The sequence below is a fragment of the Narcine bancroftii genome, chromosome 13 (genome assembly GCF_036971445.1).
Source record: "Narcine bancroftii isolate sNarBan1 chromosome 13, sNarBan1.hap1, whole genome shotgun sequence".
Taxonomy (NCBI): Eukaryota; Metazoa; Chordata; class Chondrichthyes; order Torpediniformes; family Narcinidae; genus Narcine; species Narcine bancroftii.
In genome coordinates, this window is record NC_091481.1 from 65,879,292 (window position 1) to 65,894,222 (window position 14,931).

The 14,931-nt window shown below is 41.6% G+C and overlaps 1 protein-coding gene across 1 annotated transcript in view; it reads left to right on the forward strand.

The window, feature by feature from the left end:
- Window positions 1-4,798, forward strand: part of LOC138748052 (epidermal growth factor receptor kinase substrate 8-like protein 1) — a 50,141-nt gene extending 45,343 nt beyond the window's left edge. Inside the window, 3 exon segments of the mRNA XM_069907748.1 lie at window positions 828-904; window positions 1,499-1,631; window positions 2,821-4,798. Of these exon segments, the coding sequence (XP_069763849.1) occupies window positions 828-904; window positions 1,499-1,631; window positions 2,821-2,907 (297 nt within the window). The 3' untranslated portion in view covers window positions 2,908-4,798.
- Window positions 4,799-14,931: the final 10,133 nt, after the last annotated feature.

The window sequence follows — 14,931 nt, forward strand, 5'->3', positions numbered from 1 at the left end:
TAGAACCGTTCCAGAAGACAAAATATTCGTTTGGTTGGAATTCCTGAAGGCATTGAGAAAGGAGAAACGCAAGTCCTTTTAGACCAGGAAACTCCCTGTGCCATCAAAAATTCATTTTCCTATCAAAATAACCATATGACACAATGCAGCAGGTTTAACGGTCGGCAGTTCTGTATTCACTGCTCTTAAATTTAATTTAAATGAATGCAATAAAACTCTTTAAAACTCTCGTTCAAAAAGCAGAGCAAAATTGAAAAGCTGGGGTGTAAAAATAAGAACAGCCCAGCAGTAAATGGGCTGAATGGCCTCTATTGCAAGTCTAGTGTCATGTTTAAAACCAGCCCCCAGCCCTGGGGCTGGGAGTAACCCAAGATGTGAGAGGACAGAGATGGGGTCTCTCCAAAGCAGTGAGAAGTGGCCGATGAGAGCCTTTCATCTTCTGCCTGTGTCCCTCCATCCCGTTGCTCGTTCCTGGTTATATCCCGGCTACGTTCTCATCAATCTATGGGAAGAGATATTTCTTCGGAATGACCCGACCAGTTTCATTGGACCATCGCAAAGTTACAGCCCAGAATTCCACCCTTCCTGCAAAAGAGCACACACCTGGGGCCTGTCGCTGAACCCTTTCTTCCAATAACCTTCTCCCAACGTCCTGGTCAGATGTATGATGAGGATGGCCAATAAGACATGGAGGCCACTGAGTCTGCCCCACCATCAGCTCAATCATGAGCTGGTCCATTTCCCTACTCAGCCCCACTGCCTGGCTTTCTCCCTATAAAACTTTGATTGCCCCTGGCTAACCAAGAATCTATGAATCTTTGCTTTAGATACACCCAATGACTCTGCCTCCACAACAGTCTGTGGCAACAAATTCCACAGATTTACATAATTTTGTCTTAAGAGGGTGCGCCAAAATCATTGAGGACCCCCTTTTCAGCAGCTTCCGTCAGGGAAGAGATGCAGGAGGATCAGAGCCAGCACCACCAGGCTGAGGAACCGCTTCTTCCCACGGGCAGTGAGGACGCTGAACAACCGAAGGAACTGCTCACACTCACCCTCCAAGACGACTATTCATTAAACAATATTTATTTATTTGTATCTATGTACTGCACATATTCAGTATATGTGTACTGCTCAACTGTACGTGTGTTTTATCTGGTTGTATGTCTGTGTGCTTTTGCACTGAGGACTGGAGAACGCTGTGGTACTTGTGCCATCAGATGATAAACAAACTTGAACTTGGATCAATTAACCCTTTCATCTGAAGTGGTTAGCCTGGACTAACCAGTAACTCAACTCCTGGGTGAACGATTCAGAGACCGGAATTCAAATATTGATCATACAGCCCATTAGGAAAGCAGGGGTGGGGAATGAGGAGAGGATATGGGAACCATCTGGTCTCACCATAATGTCACTTGGTTCCAGGGCTCAGTGTGGGGAGGGGTGGACACCTTCAGTGGACGTTAACAGATCGATGGCTATCTTTCTCTTCCCCCAGAACAGTGAACTCGCTCGGGATCCTGACCGGAGGCCAACTTTTCTCACTTCAGAAGGAAGAACTGAGATCAGTGAGTCCGGAGGAAGGGGCGAGGGTCTACAGTCAGATTATGGTCCAAAGGTCACTGCTCGAGGTAAGCTCATCTCTGCTTAACCAAGGGAGTCTGTATTGTGGCAAAGACTATTACAGCATAGAAACAGGCCCTTTGGCCCTTCTAGTCTGTGCTGAACTTTTTATGCCTAGTCCCACTGACCTCCACCCAGTCCATATCCCTCCCTACCCATGTACGTCCAAATTCTTCTTAAATGTTAAAAATGATCCCGCATTCACCATTTCAACTGAGAGCTCATTCCACACTCCCACTGCTCTCTGTGTGAAGAGGTTCCTCCAAAGCATTTTCCCCTTTCACCATTAACCCATGTCCTCTGGTTTGTATCTCACCTACCCTCAGTGGAAAATGCCTACTTTCATTAACTCTCTCTAGACCGCTCATAATTTTGTAAACCTCTATCAAATCACCTCTCATTCTTCTACACTCCTGGGAATAAAGTCCGAATGTGTTTAACCTTTTCCTGTAACTCAGTTCCTGAAGTCCGGGCAACATCCTAGTCAATCTTCTCTGCACTCTTTCTATCTTGATATCTTTCCTGTAGTTCGGTGACCAAAACGGCACACAATGCTCCAAATTTGGCCTCACCAATGTCTTATATGACTTTAACATCCCAACTCCTATACTCATTACTTTGATCCATGTAGGCCAATATGCCAAAAGCTCTCTCTACAACCCTATCTTTCTGGAACTATGTTCTAGCAATAACCCAGATAGTCTGAACAAAATAATTCCAGCCTGTATATGGAAATGATGGAGAAGGGGGCCATCGATCAGGGTTTCTCCCTTCTGAGAAACCACTGGGCAGAAATGTGAAGCAAGAATTCTAATTCAAGGGTGGGGGGGAGGGGAGGTTTGTAAACACTGATCCCAGGCCCCTCCTTAGATATTCAGAGTTTCTCAAACTGGAGAGCAATGACAGGACCCAAGCACCACCCCCCCCCCCCCCACCCCACTTCCTCAAGTTTGAATCTAGTCATGACTGACGAAAGGCCGTGGCTCAAAACGTCGACTGCCTTTTATTTACTGTGGATGTTGCTTGACCTGATGAGCTCCTCCAGCACGTTTCTGTATTGCGCTGGACCCCAGCATCTACAGACTCTCCTGTTTAACTGTAACGTTCCAAGTAAAACCCGAACCAGCTCAGTGTTTTTTTATCGACCTCTCCAAGGCATTTCCAGTTGACCCCCCACCGTTGTCAAATTTCTTACAGGAAAACCGGAATATAACGGAACTGGAAGCCATCATGGCAAAGCAGAAGAAGAAAGTGGATTCGGAAATGAAGATGTCCACTTTGTGAGGAGAGAAGGGAGACTTTGCTTCTTTGGACACTGTGGCTGGGAGTGCAGATGTGCCATGTTCATTCTCTGGGCCCAGGTCACCAAGTGAGATTGTACATAGGATGTAGAATATTTATCATCTTTGAGAAGAAATGGCCATTTTAGGGGGATTTCCGATTGAGATCGTTACGCTCACAACACAAGCAGATGATGACCGTCGCAATGAAGGGTTGAAGATTCGGGGCATGTGGAAGAATGAACCAGCTTGCAGGTTTGAGCAAAAGGAAAAATTGTTTCTCATGAGAGTTCAACCTCACTAGATCTCATAAGCATCAATGACGTGAGACGCATTGGAGGGATGATGAGGGAGGATTGAGATCCAAGTGTTCCAAAACATCCCTTCGAAGATTGGCGAGGAGGGAAACCAGAAATCTCAGTCATTGCAGCCGGTTGGATGTTGTGTTGAGAATTATTTACTTGTTGACTCTATGCCCAACTGCCCCGTGCTCCTGTCTAAGCCACTTTGGACTGATGTGGGTTTTCTTTTGGCCTTTCCAACAAAGGGGCCTAGCAGTTAACACAGCCCCATCACAGCACCTGTATGGAGTTTGTAGCTTCTCTCCATGTCCCTGTGGGTTTTCCCCGGGGGCTCTGGTTTCCTCCCACCCTTCAAAATGTACCGGGGTAGGAGTTGTAGTTCAATTGGGTGGCATGGGCTCGTCGGCTAAAAGGGCCCGTCTGTCTAAATTTAAAGGGCGCACGCTCTGAACATGGTGTGGGAAGGAGGGGATTCTATCAGAACCCCACCCGCCCTGCAGATGTGACATGTGGTAAGGGTGTGGGCATGCGGACAGTGCTTTGTCCCTGCTTCTGTTCCGGAGCAGAGGCCATGCAGTCCTGGGGGTAGCTCTGCTCGCCTTCCTTCTCCGTGCCCCTCCTGGAAATTAACCCTTTCCGGTCCATCAGACTCGGCTCTGCTACCCCGCCTTCTGTCCCTCCCCACATGAGGTAAGCCTCTCGCCAGTGATTCTGCATCGCCAAGGGCCCTTAGAGGTAGGGTCAGGAAATGCTGGCCTGTTGCCGCGGTGAAGCAGCTGAATCAGATGCGGACAGGTGGCCCTGGCCAGATCCATGTCTCCCAACCCCCTGCTGGTGGTCCTGGAATCATCAAAAACGAACCCTGAAGAAATGGGGTGGGGGAGGGTCTTGCCACAGCCAACACTAACCACAGCTCTGTGGAGGCAGGACCTGCTCCTCCATCACACCCCCTCCCCTTGCAGGGACTCCTGACCGCACCTCCGCCCTGACGCTGCCTCTCGACTCCACGCGGCCTCCATGCTCCACACCTCCAGTGGTGGACCGGCTGAGGAACCCGGAGATGAAAAATCAGACACGAGCCTCCTGTTGAAAGGGGCTGTGGGTTTCCCCAGTTTCCTGACATTTTATTCCCTGTATTTATTAATAAATGGAGAATTAGAGCACTAAAATATTGAGATGGCAGCTATTATAAGATGAATTCTTTTTTCCTTGCTCCTTGATGATGTGACTCTGGCCTTACACTGCAAAGTGATGATGAACTGATTGTAGTTTATCCAAGTGCTGCTATTTTGATGTTTCAATGTTCGAATTAGCGGTGGTTCTCTGAGCAATGTCATGTGACCCTCCTATTACACTGACCGCTCCCTCTGCCTGATCACAAAGCAATATTGTAGTCATGTTTTTAATTTATGTTGTTATATATTTTATAGATGTACATAGTTCTTCTCCAAGCCAAGTGAGGGCACTCTGGGGACTTGTCTTCAGACATGATTTTTTTTTGGCAGGGAACGTTTTGGTTAATCTCTGCTTAGGCAGATGGGAGCACTTAACAGGATGAAGAAAACTAATAAATTAACCTCCTGCAGAATAAAACCTAGCCTCCGCCTTGCTCGTGTGTTAAGGTATCACAGGGCATCAAAACAGAAATGCTCCACTCCGGCTATCGGCCCGTTCCCTTGTGGACCAAGTCATGTTCCTTGTCATCTGATTGCACAAGTACAACCCGATGAAACAGCGTTCTCCGGTCCTGGTGCAAAACACGCAGACACACAACCAGACGTAGCACGCATACAGACCCACAATACACATGCAGGACAAGTACTTATCTAGACAAATAAATAAATATTGTCTCATGACTATGAGACCCTCGGAGGGTCACTGGGAGCAGTTCCTTTGGTCATTCAGCATCTGCATGCCCGTGGGAAGAGGATGTCCCTCAGCCTGGTGGTGCTGGCTTGGATCCTCCTGTATCTCTTCCCCGATGGGAGCAGCTGAAAGATGCTGTGTGTGGGGGTGGAAGGGGGTCCTCAGTGATTTTGAGCGTCCTCTTCAGACAACTATCCTGGTAGATCACGTCGATGGAAGGAGGGAGACTCCAGTGATATTCACTGCCGCTCTTATGGTCCTGCGGATTGACCTCTGATCCATTTCTCTGCAGCAACCGTACCGCCCTGTGACGCAGTCGGCCAGGACGCTCTCAATGGAGCTCCTGTAGAAAGTCGACATGATGGTGGCCGGTAGCCTCGCCCGCTTCAGTCTTCTCAGGAAGTGCAGTTGCTGTTCCACCTTCCCAACAAGCGAGGAGATGTCTTGTGTTCACGGTAGGCCTGTAGTGATATGAACTCAAAAAAACTTGATGCTCTCCACTCTCTCCACTACAGAGATCTTGATGTGTAGCGGAGGATGGTCGTTCCTGGTCCACAATCATCTCCTTTGTGTTCACGTTGAGACTCTTATTCTTGCTCCGCATCACGAGATTCCTCACCTCTTCGCCGTAGTGTGGCCCCATCGTTGCTGTTGAGGCCAACGACTGTTGTATCATCTGCAAATTCGATACAGTCATGGGTCAGTAGCCTGAACAGGAGTGGGCTACCCTGAATCTACCTCCCTGTTCCCATGCCCAACTGCACCGAATCTAATTCCCCGTTCCTACAAGGACCATCCACAGACATCATGACCACACAGGTGGGCTCACTGCTCTACTTTAACTGGCATGCTTGTTACATCAGGGGAAACTTCTCCTGACCCACTGACCCCACACTGTGTTGCCACTGTCCCATTCACCCCAGTAACACCTACTGAACACTGCAGCTCTGACCATGTGCCCGTTTAATAAACGCACTCTCACATCAAACTTTGTATATCCAAATACTTCAATAAGAAACCGGAGCAGGAGTCAGCCATTCGCCCCATTCTTTTTTCTTTTTTTTTTTAAATTTTTTATTTTTCACACCATAAATCACATTAGCCATGATATACACTATTTCTTTTTCACACATATACAGTGACTTTTTCTCCCCCCCCTTTCCTCCCAAACCACCCCCCCCACCCCCCCCCTCATCCATTTTAGGTATACAATCTAGGTTGCATTAAGCCAGTCAGACAATGTTGTCATTCAACAAAATTACACCAGAAATTCTACTGAGTCCATTCTTTTCTTTCCTTCTCCTTCCATCAACTTAGGTAATGTTTGTCCCCAGTAGGTTTTCGCTATTGTATTTAATGTAAGGCTCCTATACTTGTTCGAATATTTCAATATTATTTTTTAACCTATATGTTATTTTTTCTAATGGAATACATTTATTCATTTAAATTTAGTAGTTTCTTCCTTTTAATTTGGTTATGTATTCCATTAATATTTAAAGACATATAGTTCAGCGTAGCCCTTTTATATTTTGTTTATCTTCTCTTTCCGTTTTTCCATCATTACCTTTCCTCCTTTTCCATTTCTGTTTTCTTATTTTCAACTCTTTATAAGACAACATTCCTACAACATCCAACATTTTCCTTATTCTCCTATTTCTATCTTATTTATCCCCAATCTCCCCTTCACCTCCTGAGTTGTCCTTTATCCCTTGTCGGACAACCACATCTCCCCTCTCCATTTGGATTTGCGAATCCACTCGCAAGCGTCAACTGATTTTGCAGTGACCGCTATTTCCCCCCTCCCCGCCTCCCCCAGAAAAGATTTCACTTTTCATATGTCACAAAGGTCACTCTTTTAATTCCCTCCTTATTCTCTCTATTCCATTACCTTCCCTTATTAATTCTTGTCTATACTATCTATATTTTCCTCTAAGTACAGATACATTCATGTATGCTCATTGTCTCTATTCACTCTTATACCTCTTTACCCACATACATATCAATCGTGATCATTTTTACTCTCATTACCCGTCTTCATCCCTCAGTCTATTTTTGTCTTTACCCACATACATATCAATCGTGATCATTTTTACTCTCGTTACCCGTCTTCATCCCTCAGTCTATTTTTGTAATTGTTCTGCAAATTTTCGTGCTTCTTCTGGATCCGAGAATAGTCTGTTTTGTTGTCCTGGAATAAATATTTTCAATACCGCTGGATGCTTTAGTATAAATTTATACCCTTTCTTCCATAAAATCGCCTTTGCTGTATTGAACTCTTTTCTCTTCTTTAGGAGTTCAAAACTTATATCTGGATAAATGAAGATTTTTTGCCCTTTATACTCCAGTGGTTTGTTGCCCTCTCTTACTTTTTCCATTGTCTTCTCCAGTACCTTTTCTCTTGTAGTATATCTTAGGAATTTTACTACAATAGATCTTGGTTTTTGTTGTGGTTGTGGTTTAGAGGCCAATACTCTATGTGCCCTTTCTATTTCCATTTCTTGCTGTAGTTCTGGACATCCTAGGGTCTTAGGGATCCACTCTTTTATAAACTCCCTCATATTCTTGCCTTCTTCATCTTCCTTAAGGCCCACTATCTTTATGTTATTTCTTCTGTTATGGTTTTCCATTGTATCTATTTTTTGAGCTAGTAGTTCTTGTGTCTCTTTAGTTTTTTTATTAGATTTCTCCAATTTCTTTTTTAAGTCTTCTACCTCCATTTCTGCTGCTACTGCCCGCTCTTCCATCTTGTCCATTTTCTTTCCCATTTCTGTTAAGGTCATCTCCATTTTATTTATTTTCTCTTCTGTGTTGTTTATTCTTTTTCTTAAATCCTTAAATTCCTGTGTTTGCCATTCTTTAAATGACTCCATGTATCCTTTAATAAGAGCAAGTATATCCTTTACTTTGCCTTTCTTTTCTTCTTCTATTTCACTGTATTCTTCCTCTTCTTCTTCCTCTGGGTTGGCCATCTGTTGTTTCTTTGTTGCCCTTTCCTCCTCTTCTTTCTTGTTTCTATTGTCTTCTGTGGTCTCTTCTTGCTGCAGGTGTTCTGCAGCTGTCGTTGCCGGCTGTGGAGATCGACTCCCCAGCTGGTCCCCCCTCCTGTCGGTGTGTATTTTATCATTCGCATCGCGCATGCGCGAAGTATCGCGCATGCGCGGTTGCGCACTTTTACTCGGCTCTGCGAGCCATTTTTGTAGTCCATTATTTACCGACCTGAGGGAGCGGGTTTCTCTCTCCGCAGCGGGCCTCTTCGGACAGGTAAGGCCTTCACCTTTTTCCTCCTTTGTCTTCTCTTCCTCTCTTCTTACCGTTGCTTTCGATTTTTCTTTTTTTGTCGCCATCTTCTTTCCACCTTTATACTCACTTTTCTGTAACTTTTATTTCTGTGCCTTTGTGTTTTCTTTTGTTTTTACCGACTTTTCTGGAGAGGGCTGGAGTTCACCGTCCGGCCACTACTCCATCACGTGACTCACCCCGCCATTCGCCCCATTCAATGAGATCATGGCTGACCAGATGATGGGCTCATCTCCCCCTACCTGCCTTTTCCCCATATCCCTTAATACCCCAACTATATAAAAATCTATCCAACCTTGTCTTAAATGTACTTACTGAGGTCACCTCCACTGCTTCAATGGGTAGCGAATTCCATAGATTCACCGCCCTCTGGGAAAAACAGTTCCTCCTCATCTCCGCCCTAAATCGACTACCCTGAATCTTGAGGTTATGCTCATCTGTCAGGTCCCTTGTCCCTGCAGGAGCCAACCTCAAGAACATGGCCAGTTTAATCACACCCTCCATGCGAGCACTGGCATCACTGTAAAGTCTCCAGTGCTGCTGGACCAGGGTGAACCTACAATCTCTTCATCGCCCCATCAACTTCTCCCATGGGTAGGAGATCGTTCACCCCCACGTCTGCCTTCTTGGACCACTCCTTCTTCAATGGGTACAGCAATCTCTCACTGTGGGAAACCACTGTGGTGCCATGGTTGGCTGCTGCCTCCTGAGACTGATCCTATCCGTAGCCCCTTGCATGCTCCCCCTTTCTCCTTGCTCCAATCAGTCAATGAGGTAGACAGTCGTTCCAGTCTTTATTTAATAAAAGCCTCAAGAGTTTTACAACTCCAATCTTCTGTGATTATTGATGGAACATCACCCAGTCACTTTGAGTTGAAGTTCAAGTCCTGTTGCTTCTGACGAACAACAACTTTGATTTTTCCCTCATCGCTCCTCATTGCCGGTCTGTATTTTAAATGTAGACTCACAGCACGGTAACAAGCCCTTTCGGCCCACCAGCCCATGTCGCCCAATTACACCCGATTGACCTACAACCCCCGGTATGTTTTGAAGGGTGGGAGAAAACCGGAGCACCTGGAGGAAACCTACACGGTCACGGGGAGAACGTCCAAACTCCTCAGAGGCAGTGCCAGGATTGGACCCCCGGTCACTGGTGCTGTAACAGTACAAGCCACACCGTATTTTTGTGGGTCCACAATGTGTGTGTGTACTGACACTGAGAGTAAAATGCAGGAAACACTATGAACTCTAAAAGTTGGGTCTGGTTTATTCAAGGTGCTCCTTAGACTGGCCACACGCCCACGACACGATCAAATACATTACATGTGATATCACACTTATTTACATTAAATTTGTTGGAGAAGGAGTTGACATGAACCCAAGTGCCACACATTCCAACGCGGAGAGCCGCAGAGCAGGACAGCTTTCCAACTGACATCACAACAAAAGATGTTGTCCAACCACTCTTCCATTTGCCTAACGGACCATGTGGTTCTGCCTCCAGTGGGTTTGGGTTATAAGACCATAAGACAGAGGAGTCACGTGATGGAGTAGTGGCCGGTCAGGGAATTCCAGCCCTCCGGAAAAGTTGAAAAAAAAAACGCACAAAACACAAAGGTACAAGAGTAAAAATTAAAACAAAGTAAAAATAAAGGTGAGAAGAAAATGGCAGCGAAGAGAGAAAAGTCGAAAACAACGGGAAGAAGAGAAGATGAAAGAACGTCGGAAGAAGGTGGTGAAGGCCTTACATGTTCGAGGAGGCCCGCCGCGGAGAGAGAAGCCCGCTCCCTCAGGTCAGTGGATGTCCCAGTCTCGGGACTACAAAAATGGCTCGCAGAGCCAAGTAAAAGTGCGCAACCGCGCATGCGCATGAAAAAAACCACACTGATGGGAGGGGGGAACAGCTGCGGAGTCGATCTCTACAGCTGAGAGAGACACCTGCAGCACAAAAACAGGTGCAGAGCACAGACAATAATGACAACAAGAAAAAAGAAGGTAAAAAGAAAACAAGGAAACAACAGATGGTCAACCCAGAGGAAGAAGAAGAAGAAGAACAGAAAGAAATGGAAGAAGAAGAGAAAAGCAAGACAATGGATATATCTTAAAGAATATATGGAATCAGTGAAAGAATGGCAATTACAAGAATTTAATGAGATAAAAAGAAGAATTAAGAGTGCAGAAGAAAAAATGAATAAAATAGAAATGGTCATGTCAGAGATAGGAAAAAGAGTGGATAATGTGGAAGAACGAGAAATAATCGTAGAAATGGAAGTAGAGGACTTAAAAGAGAAATTAGAAGAATCTAATAAAAAAGTTAAAGAGGCACATGAGCTGTTAGCTCAGAAGATAGATATAATGGAAAACTATAATAGAAGAAATAATATAAAGATAGTGGGCCTTAAGGAAGATGAAGAAGGCAAGAATATGAGAGAATTTATAAAAGATTGGATCCCCAGGGTCCTAGGAAGACCAGAATTACAGGAAGAAATGGAAATAGAGAGGGCACATAGAACATTAGCCCCTAAACCACAACCGCAGCAAAAACCAAGATCCATTTTAGTAAAATTTTTAAGATATACAACAAGAGAAAATATATTGGAGAAAGCAATGAAGAAAATAAGAGAAGACAAAAAGCCACTGGAATACAAAGGTCAAAAATTTTTTTTCTATCCAGACATAAGTTTTGAACTCCTGAAGAAGAGGAAGGAGTTCAATACAGCAAAAACGATCTTATGGAAAAAAGGATGTAAATTTATGTTAAAGTACCCAGCGGTACTTAAAATAGTTATTCCAGGGCAACAAAACAGACTATTCTCGGATCCAGAGGAAGCACGAAAATTTGCAGAACAACTACAAAACAAGCAGAGAGATGAAGACATGTAATGAGAGTAAAAATGACCATGAACTATATGTATGTGTGTATATGGGTATATATATATATATATATATATATATATATATGTGTGTGTGTGTATGTATATATGTGTATACATGAGTGTATCCATATTTAGAGGAAAATATATAGAGTATAGATAAGAATTAATAAGGGAATGAAAGGGAATAGAGGGAATAAGGAGGGAATTAAAAGAGTGACCTTTGTTATATATGAAAATTGAAATCTTTTCCGGGGGGGGCTGGGTGGGGAGGAGTTACGGTCACTGCAAAATCAGTTGATGCTCGCGAGTGAATTCGCAAATCCAAATGGAGAGGGGAGATGTGGTTGCCCGGCAAGGGATAAAGGGAAACTCAGGAGGGGGAGGGGAGAATGGGGTTAAAGAAGTTTTAAGTAGGAAAATAAGGAAAATGTTTGATGTTTTAGAAATGTTGTCTTATAAAGTGTTCAAAACAAGAAAGCAGAAATGGATAAGAAGGAAAGGTGATGATGGAGAAACGGAAAGGGAAGAAAAACAAAGTATGGAATGGCTACGTTGAACTATATGACTTTAAATATTAACGGAATACATAACCAAATCAAAAGGAAGAAACTACTAAATTTACTGAAAAAAGAAAAAATTGATATAGCATTTGTGCAAGAAACACATTTAACAAGAAACAAGAAATTAAAGAGAGATTGGGTAGGACATGTAACAGCAGCGTCGTATAATTCAAAAGCAAGAGGAGTAGCTATATTAATCAGTAAAAATATACCAATTAAAATAGAAGAGGAAATAATAGATCCAGCAGGGAGATATGTAATGATAAAATGTAAGATATATTTGGAGTTTTGGAATCTACTAAATGTATATTCACCTAATGAAGAAGATCAAAAGTTTATGCAAGATATTTTTTTGAAGATAGCAGATATGGAAGGGAACATATTAATAGGAGGGGATTTCAACCTCAATTTGGATTCAAATAAGGATAAAACTGGGAAAAAAATTAACAGAAGGAACAAAGTAACCAAATTTATAATTAAATCGATGCAAGAAATGCAACTTTTGGATATATGGAGGAAACAACATCCAAAGGAAAAGGAATATTCATATTATTCGGGTAGACATAAAACATACTCAAGAATAAACCTATTTCTGTTATCAGCTCGTATGCAAAATAGAGTAAGAAAAACAGAATATAAAGCAAGAATATTATCGGACCATTCACCCTTGATATTGACAATAGAGTTAGAGGACATCCCTCCAAGAATGTATAGATGGAGATTAAACTCCATGCTACTTAAAAGGCAGGATTTTAGAGAATTCATTGAAAGACAAATTAAAATGTACTTTGAAATAAATACAGAATCAGTGAAAGATAAGTTTATACTATGGGACGCAATGAAAGCGTTCATCAGAGGGCAAATAATAAGTTATGTAACCAAGATGAAGAAGGACTACATTCAGGAAACAGAGCAGTTGGAAAGGGAAATAGTAAATATAGAAAAAGAATTAGCAATGAAGGAAGACAAAACTAAAAGGAGAGAATTGGCAGATAAAAAAATAAAATATGAAACACTACAAACATATAAGGTGGAGAAGAATATAATTAAAACAAAACAGAAATATTATGAACTAGGGGAAAAACGCATAAAATTCTAGCATGGCAACTTAAGACAGAACAAGCTAAGAAAATGGTATTGGCATCAAGGAAAAAAGACAAACAAATCACATATAATTCAACGGAGATTAATGAAAACTTTAGAGAATTCTATGAACAATTATACCAAACTGAAAACGAAGGGAAAGAAGGCAAAATAGATGAATTTTTAACTAAAATTGAACTACCAAAATTACAAATAGAGGAACAAAATAAATTTACAGAACCATTTGAAATAATAGAAATACAAGAGATAATAAAAAAAACTACCAAATAATAAAACACCAGGAGAGGATGGATTCCCAATAGAATTCTATAAAACATTTAAAGATTTATTAATTCCTCCCCTCCTGGAAGTAATCAACCAGATTGACAAAACACAAAGCTTACCAGATTCATGTAAAATAGCAATAATTACAGTAATACCAAAGCAAGGGAAAAATCCACTTGCACCAGCGTCATATAGACCAATATCATTACTTAACACAGATTATAAGATAATAGCTAAACTATTAGCAAACAGATTAGCAGATTATGTACCTAAAATGGTAAATCTAGACCAAACTGGATTTATTAAAAAAAGACGGACAACAGACAATATTTGTAAATTTATTAACTTAATTCATGCAGTAGAAGGGAGTAAAGCACCAACAGTAGCAGTTGCTTTAGACGCAGAGAAGGCCTTTGACAGAGTAGAATGGAATTATTTATTCAAAATATTGCAAAAATTCAGTTTACCAGAGAAGTATATTAATTGGATTAAAGCATTATATAAGGGGCCATTGGCGAAAATGACAGTAAATGGATATATATCAAAGCAATTTAATTTAAGCAGATCAACAAGGCAGGGATGCCCACTATCACCCTTATTGTTCGCGTTATCTATAGAACCACTAGCAGAATTGATAAGAACAGAAAATAATATAAAAGGGATAAAAATAAAAGATAAGGAATATAAAATCAGTCTATTTGCGGATGATGTTATAGTATACTTAACAGAACCAGAACTATCAATAAAATAATTATATAAGAAATTGAAGGAATATGGAGAAGTGTCAGGTTACAAGATTAACGTAAATAAAAGTGAAGCAATGCCAATGAATAATGCGGATTTCTCAAAATTTAAGAAGGAATCACCATTCAGATGGCAAATGCAAGCAATAAGATACCTAGGTATACAAATAAATAAAAATCTCGGCCATCTATATAAACTCAATTATTATCCACTAATGAAAAAATTACAGGGCGATTTAGAGCATTGGAAAGATTTAAGGATAAACTGTATTAAAATAAACATTTTCCCAAGGATACTATACCTATTTCAGGCATTGCCAATACACTTGACAGAGAAATTCTTCAAGGAGTTAAAGAAAATAATAAGGAAATTTTTATGGAAAGGGGGGAAACCGAGGATAGCACTAGATAAATTAACAGAATGGTATAAACAATTATAATTGCCAAACTTTAAAAATTATTATAGAGCCGCACAATTAAGATACCTATCAGATTTTTATCAAACAAGGGAAAAGCCAGATTGGACTAGATTAGAACTAGATAAAATAGGGGAAAAGATACCTGAACACATATTATATAAATGGGATGAAAAATTGGTACAACGTAGGAGTTCTCCAGTATTACATCATCTGCTCAATATTTGGAAGAAGATTAATGTAGAAAGGAATAAAACAAATTACCAATTACCAAAACTAATAATGACGCAAAATCAGTTACTCCCTTTTACAATAGATAACCTTTCCTTTAGAGAATGGGAGAAAAAAGGGATCAAAAAAATAGAAAATTGTTTTTCAGGAAATAGATTATTATCCTTTGAACAAATGAAGGATAAATATAATAAAATCAAGATACAGTGTTGGCATATTACCAATTGAGATCCTACTTGAAGGACAAATTAGGAAGTAGTCTGAGATTACCAGAGGGAAGTAACTTTGAATATGTGATTACAGATACAATGACAATCAAAGGATTTATAACAAATATGTATATTAAACTGCAAGAAAAGGAGAATGAGG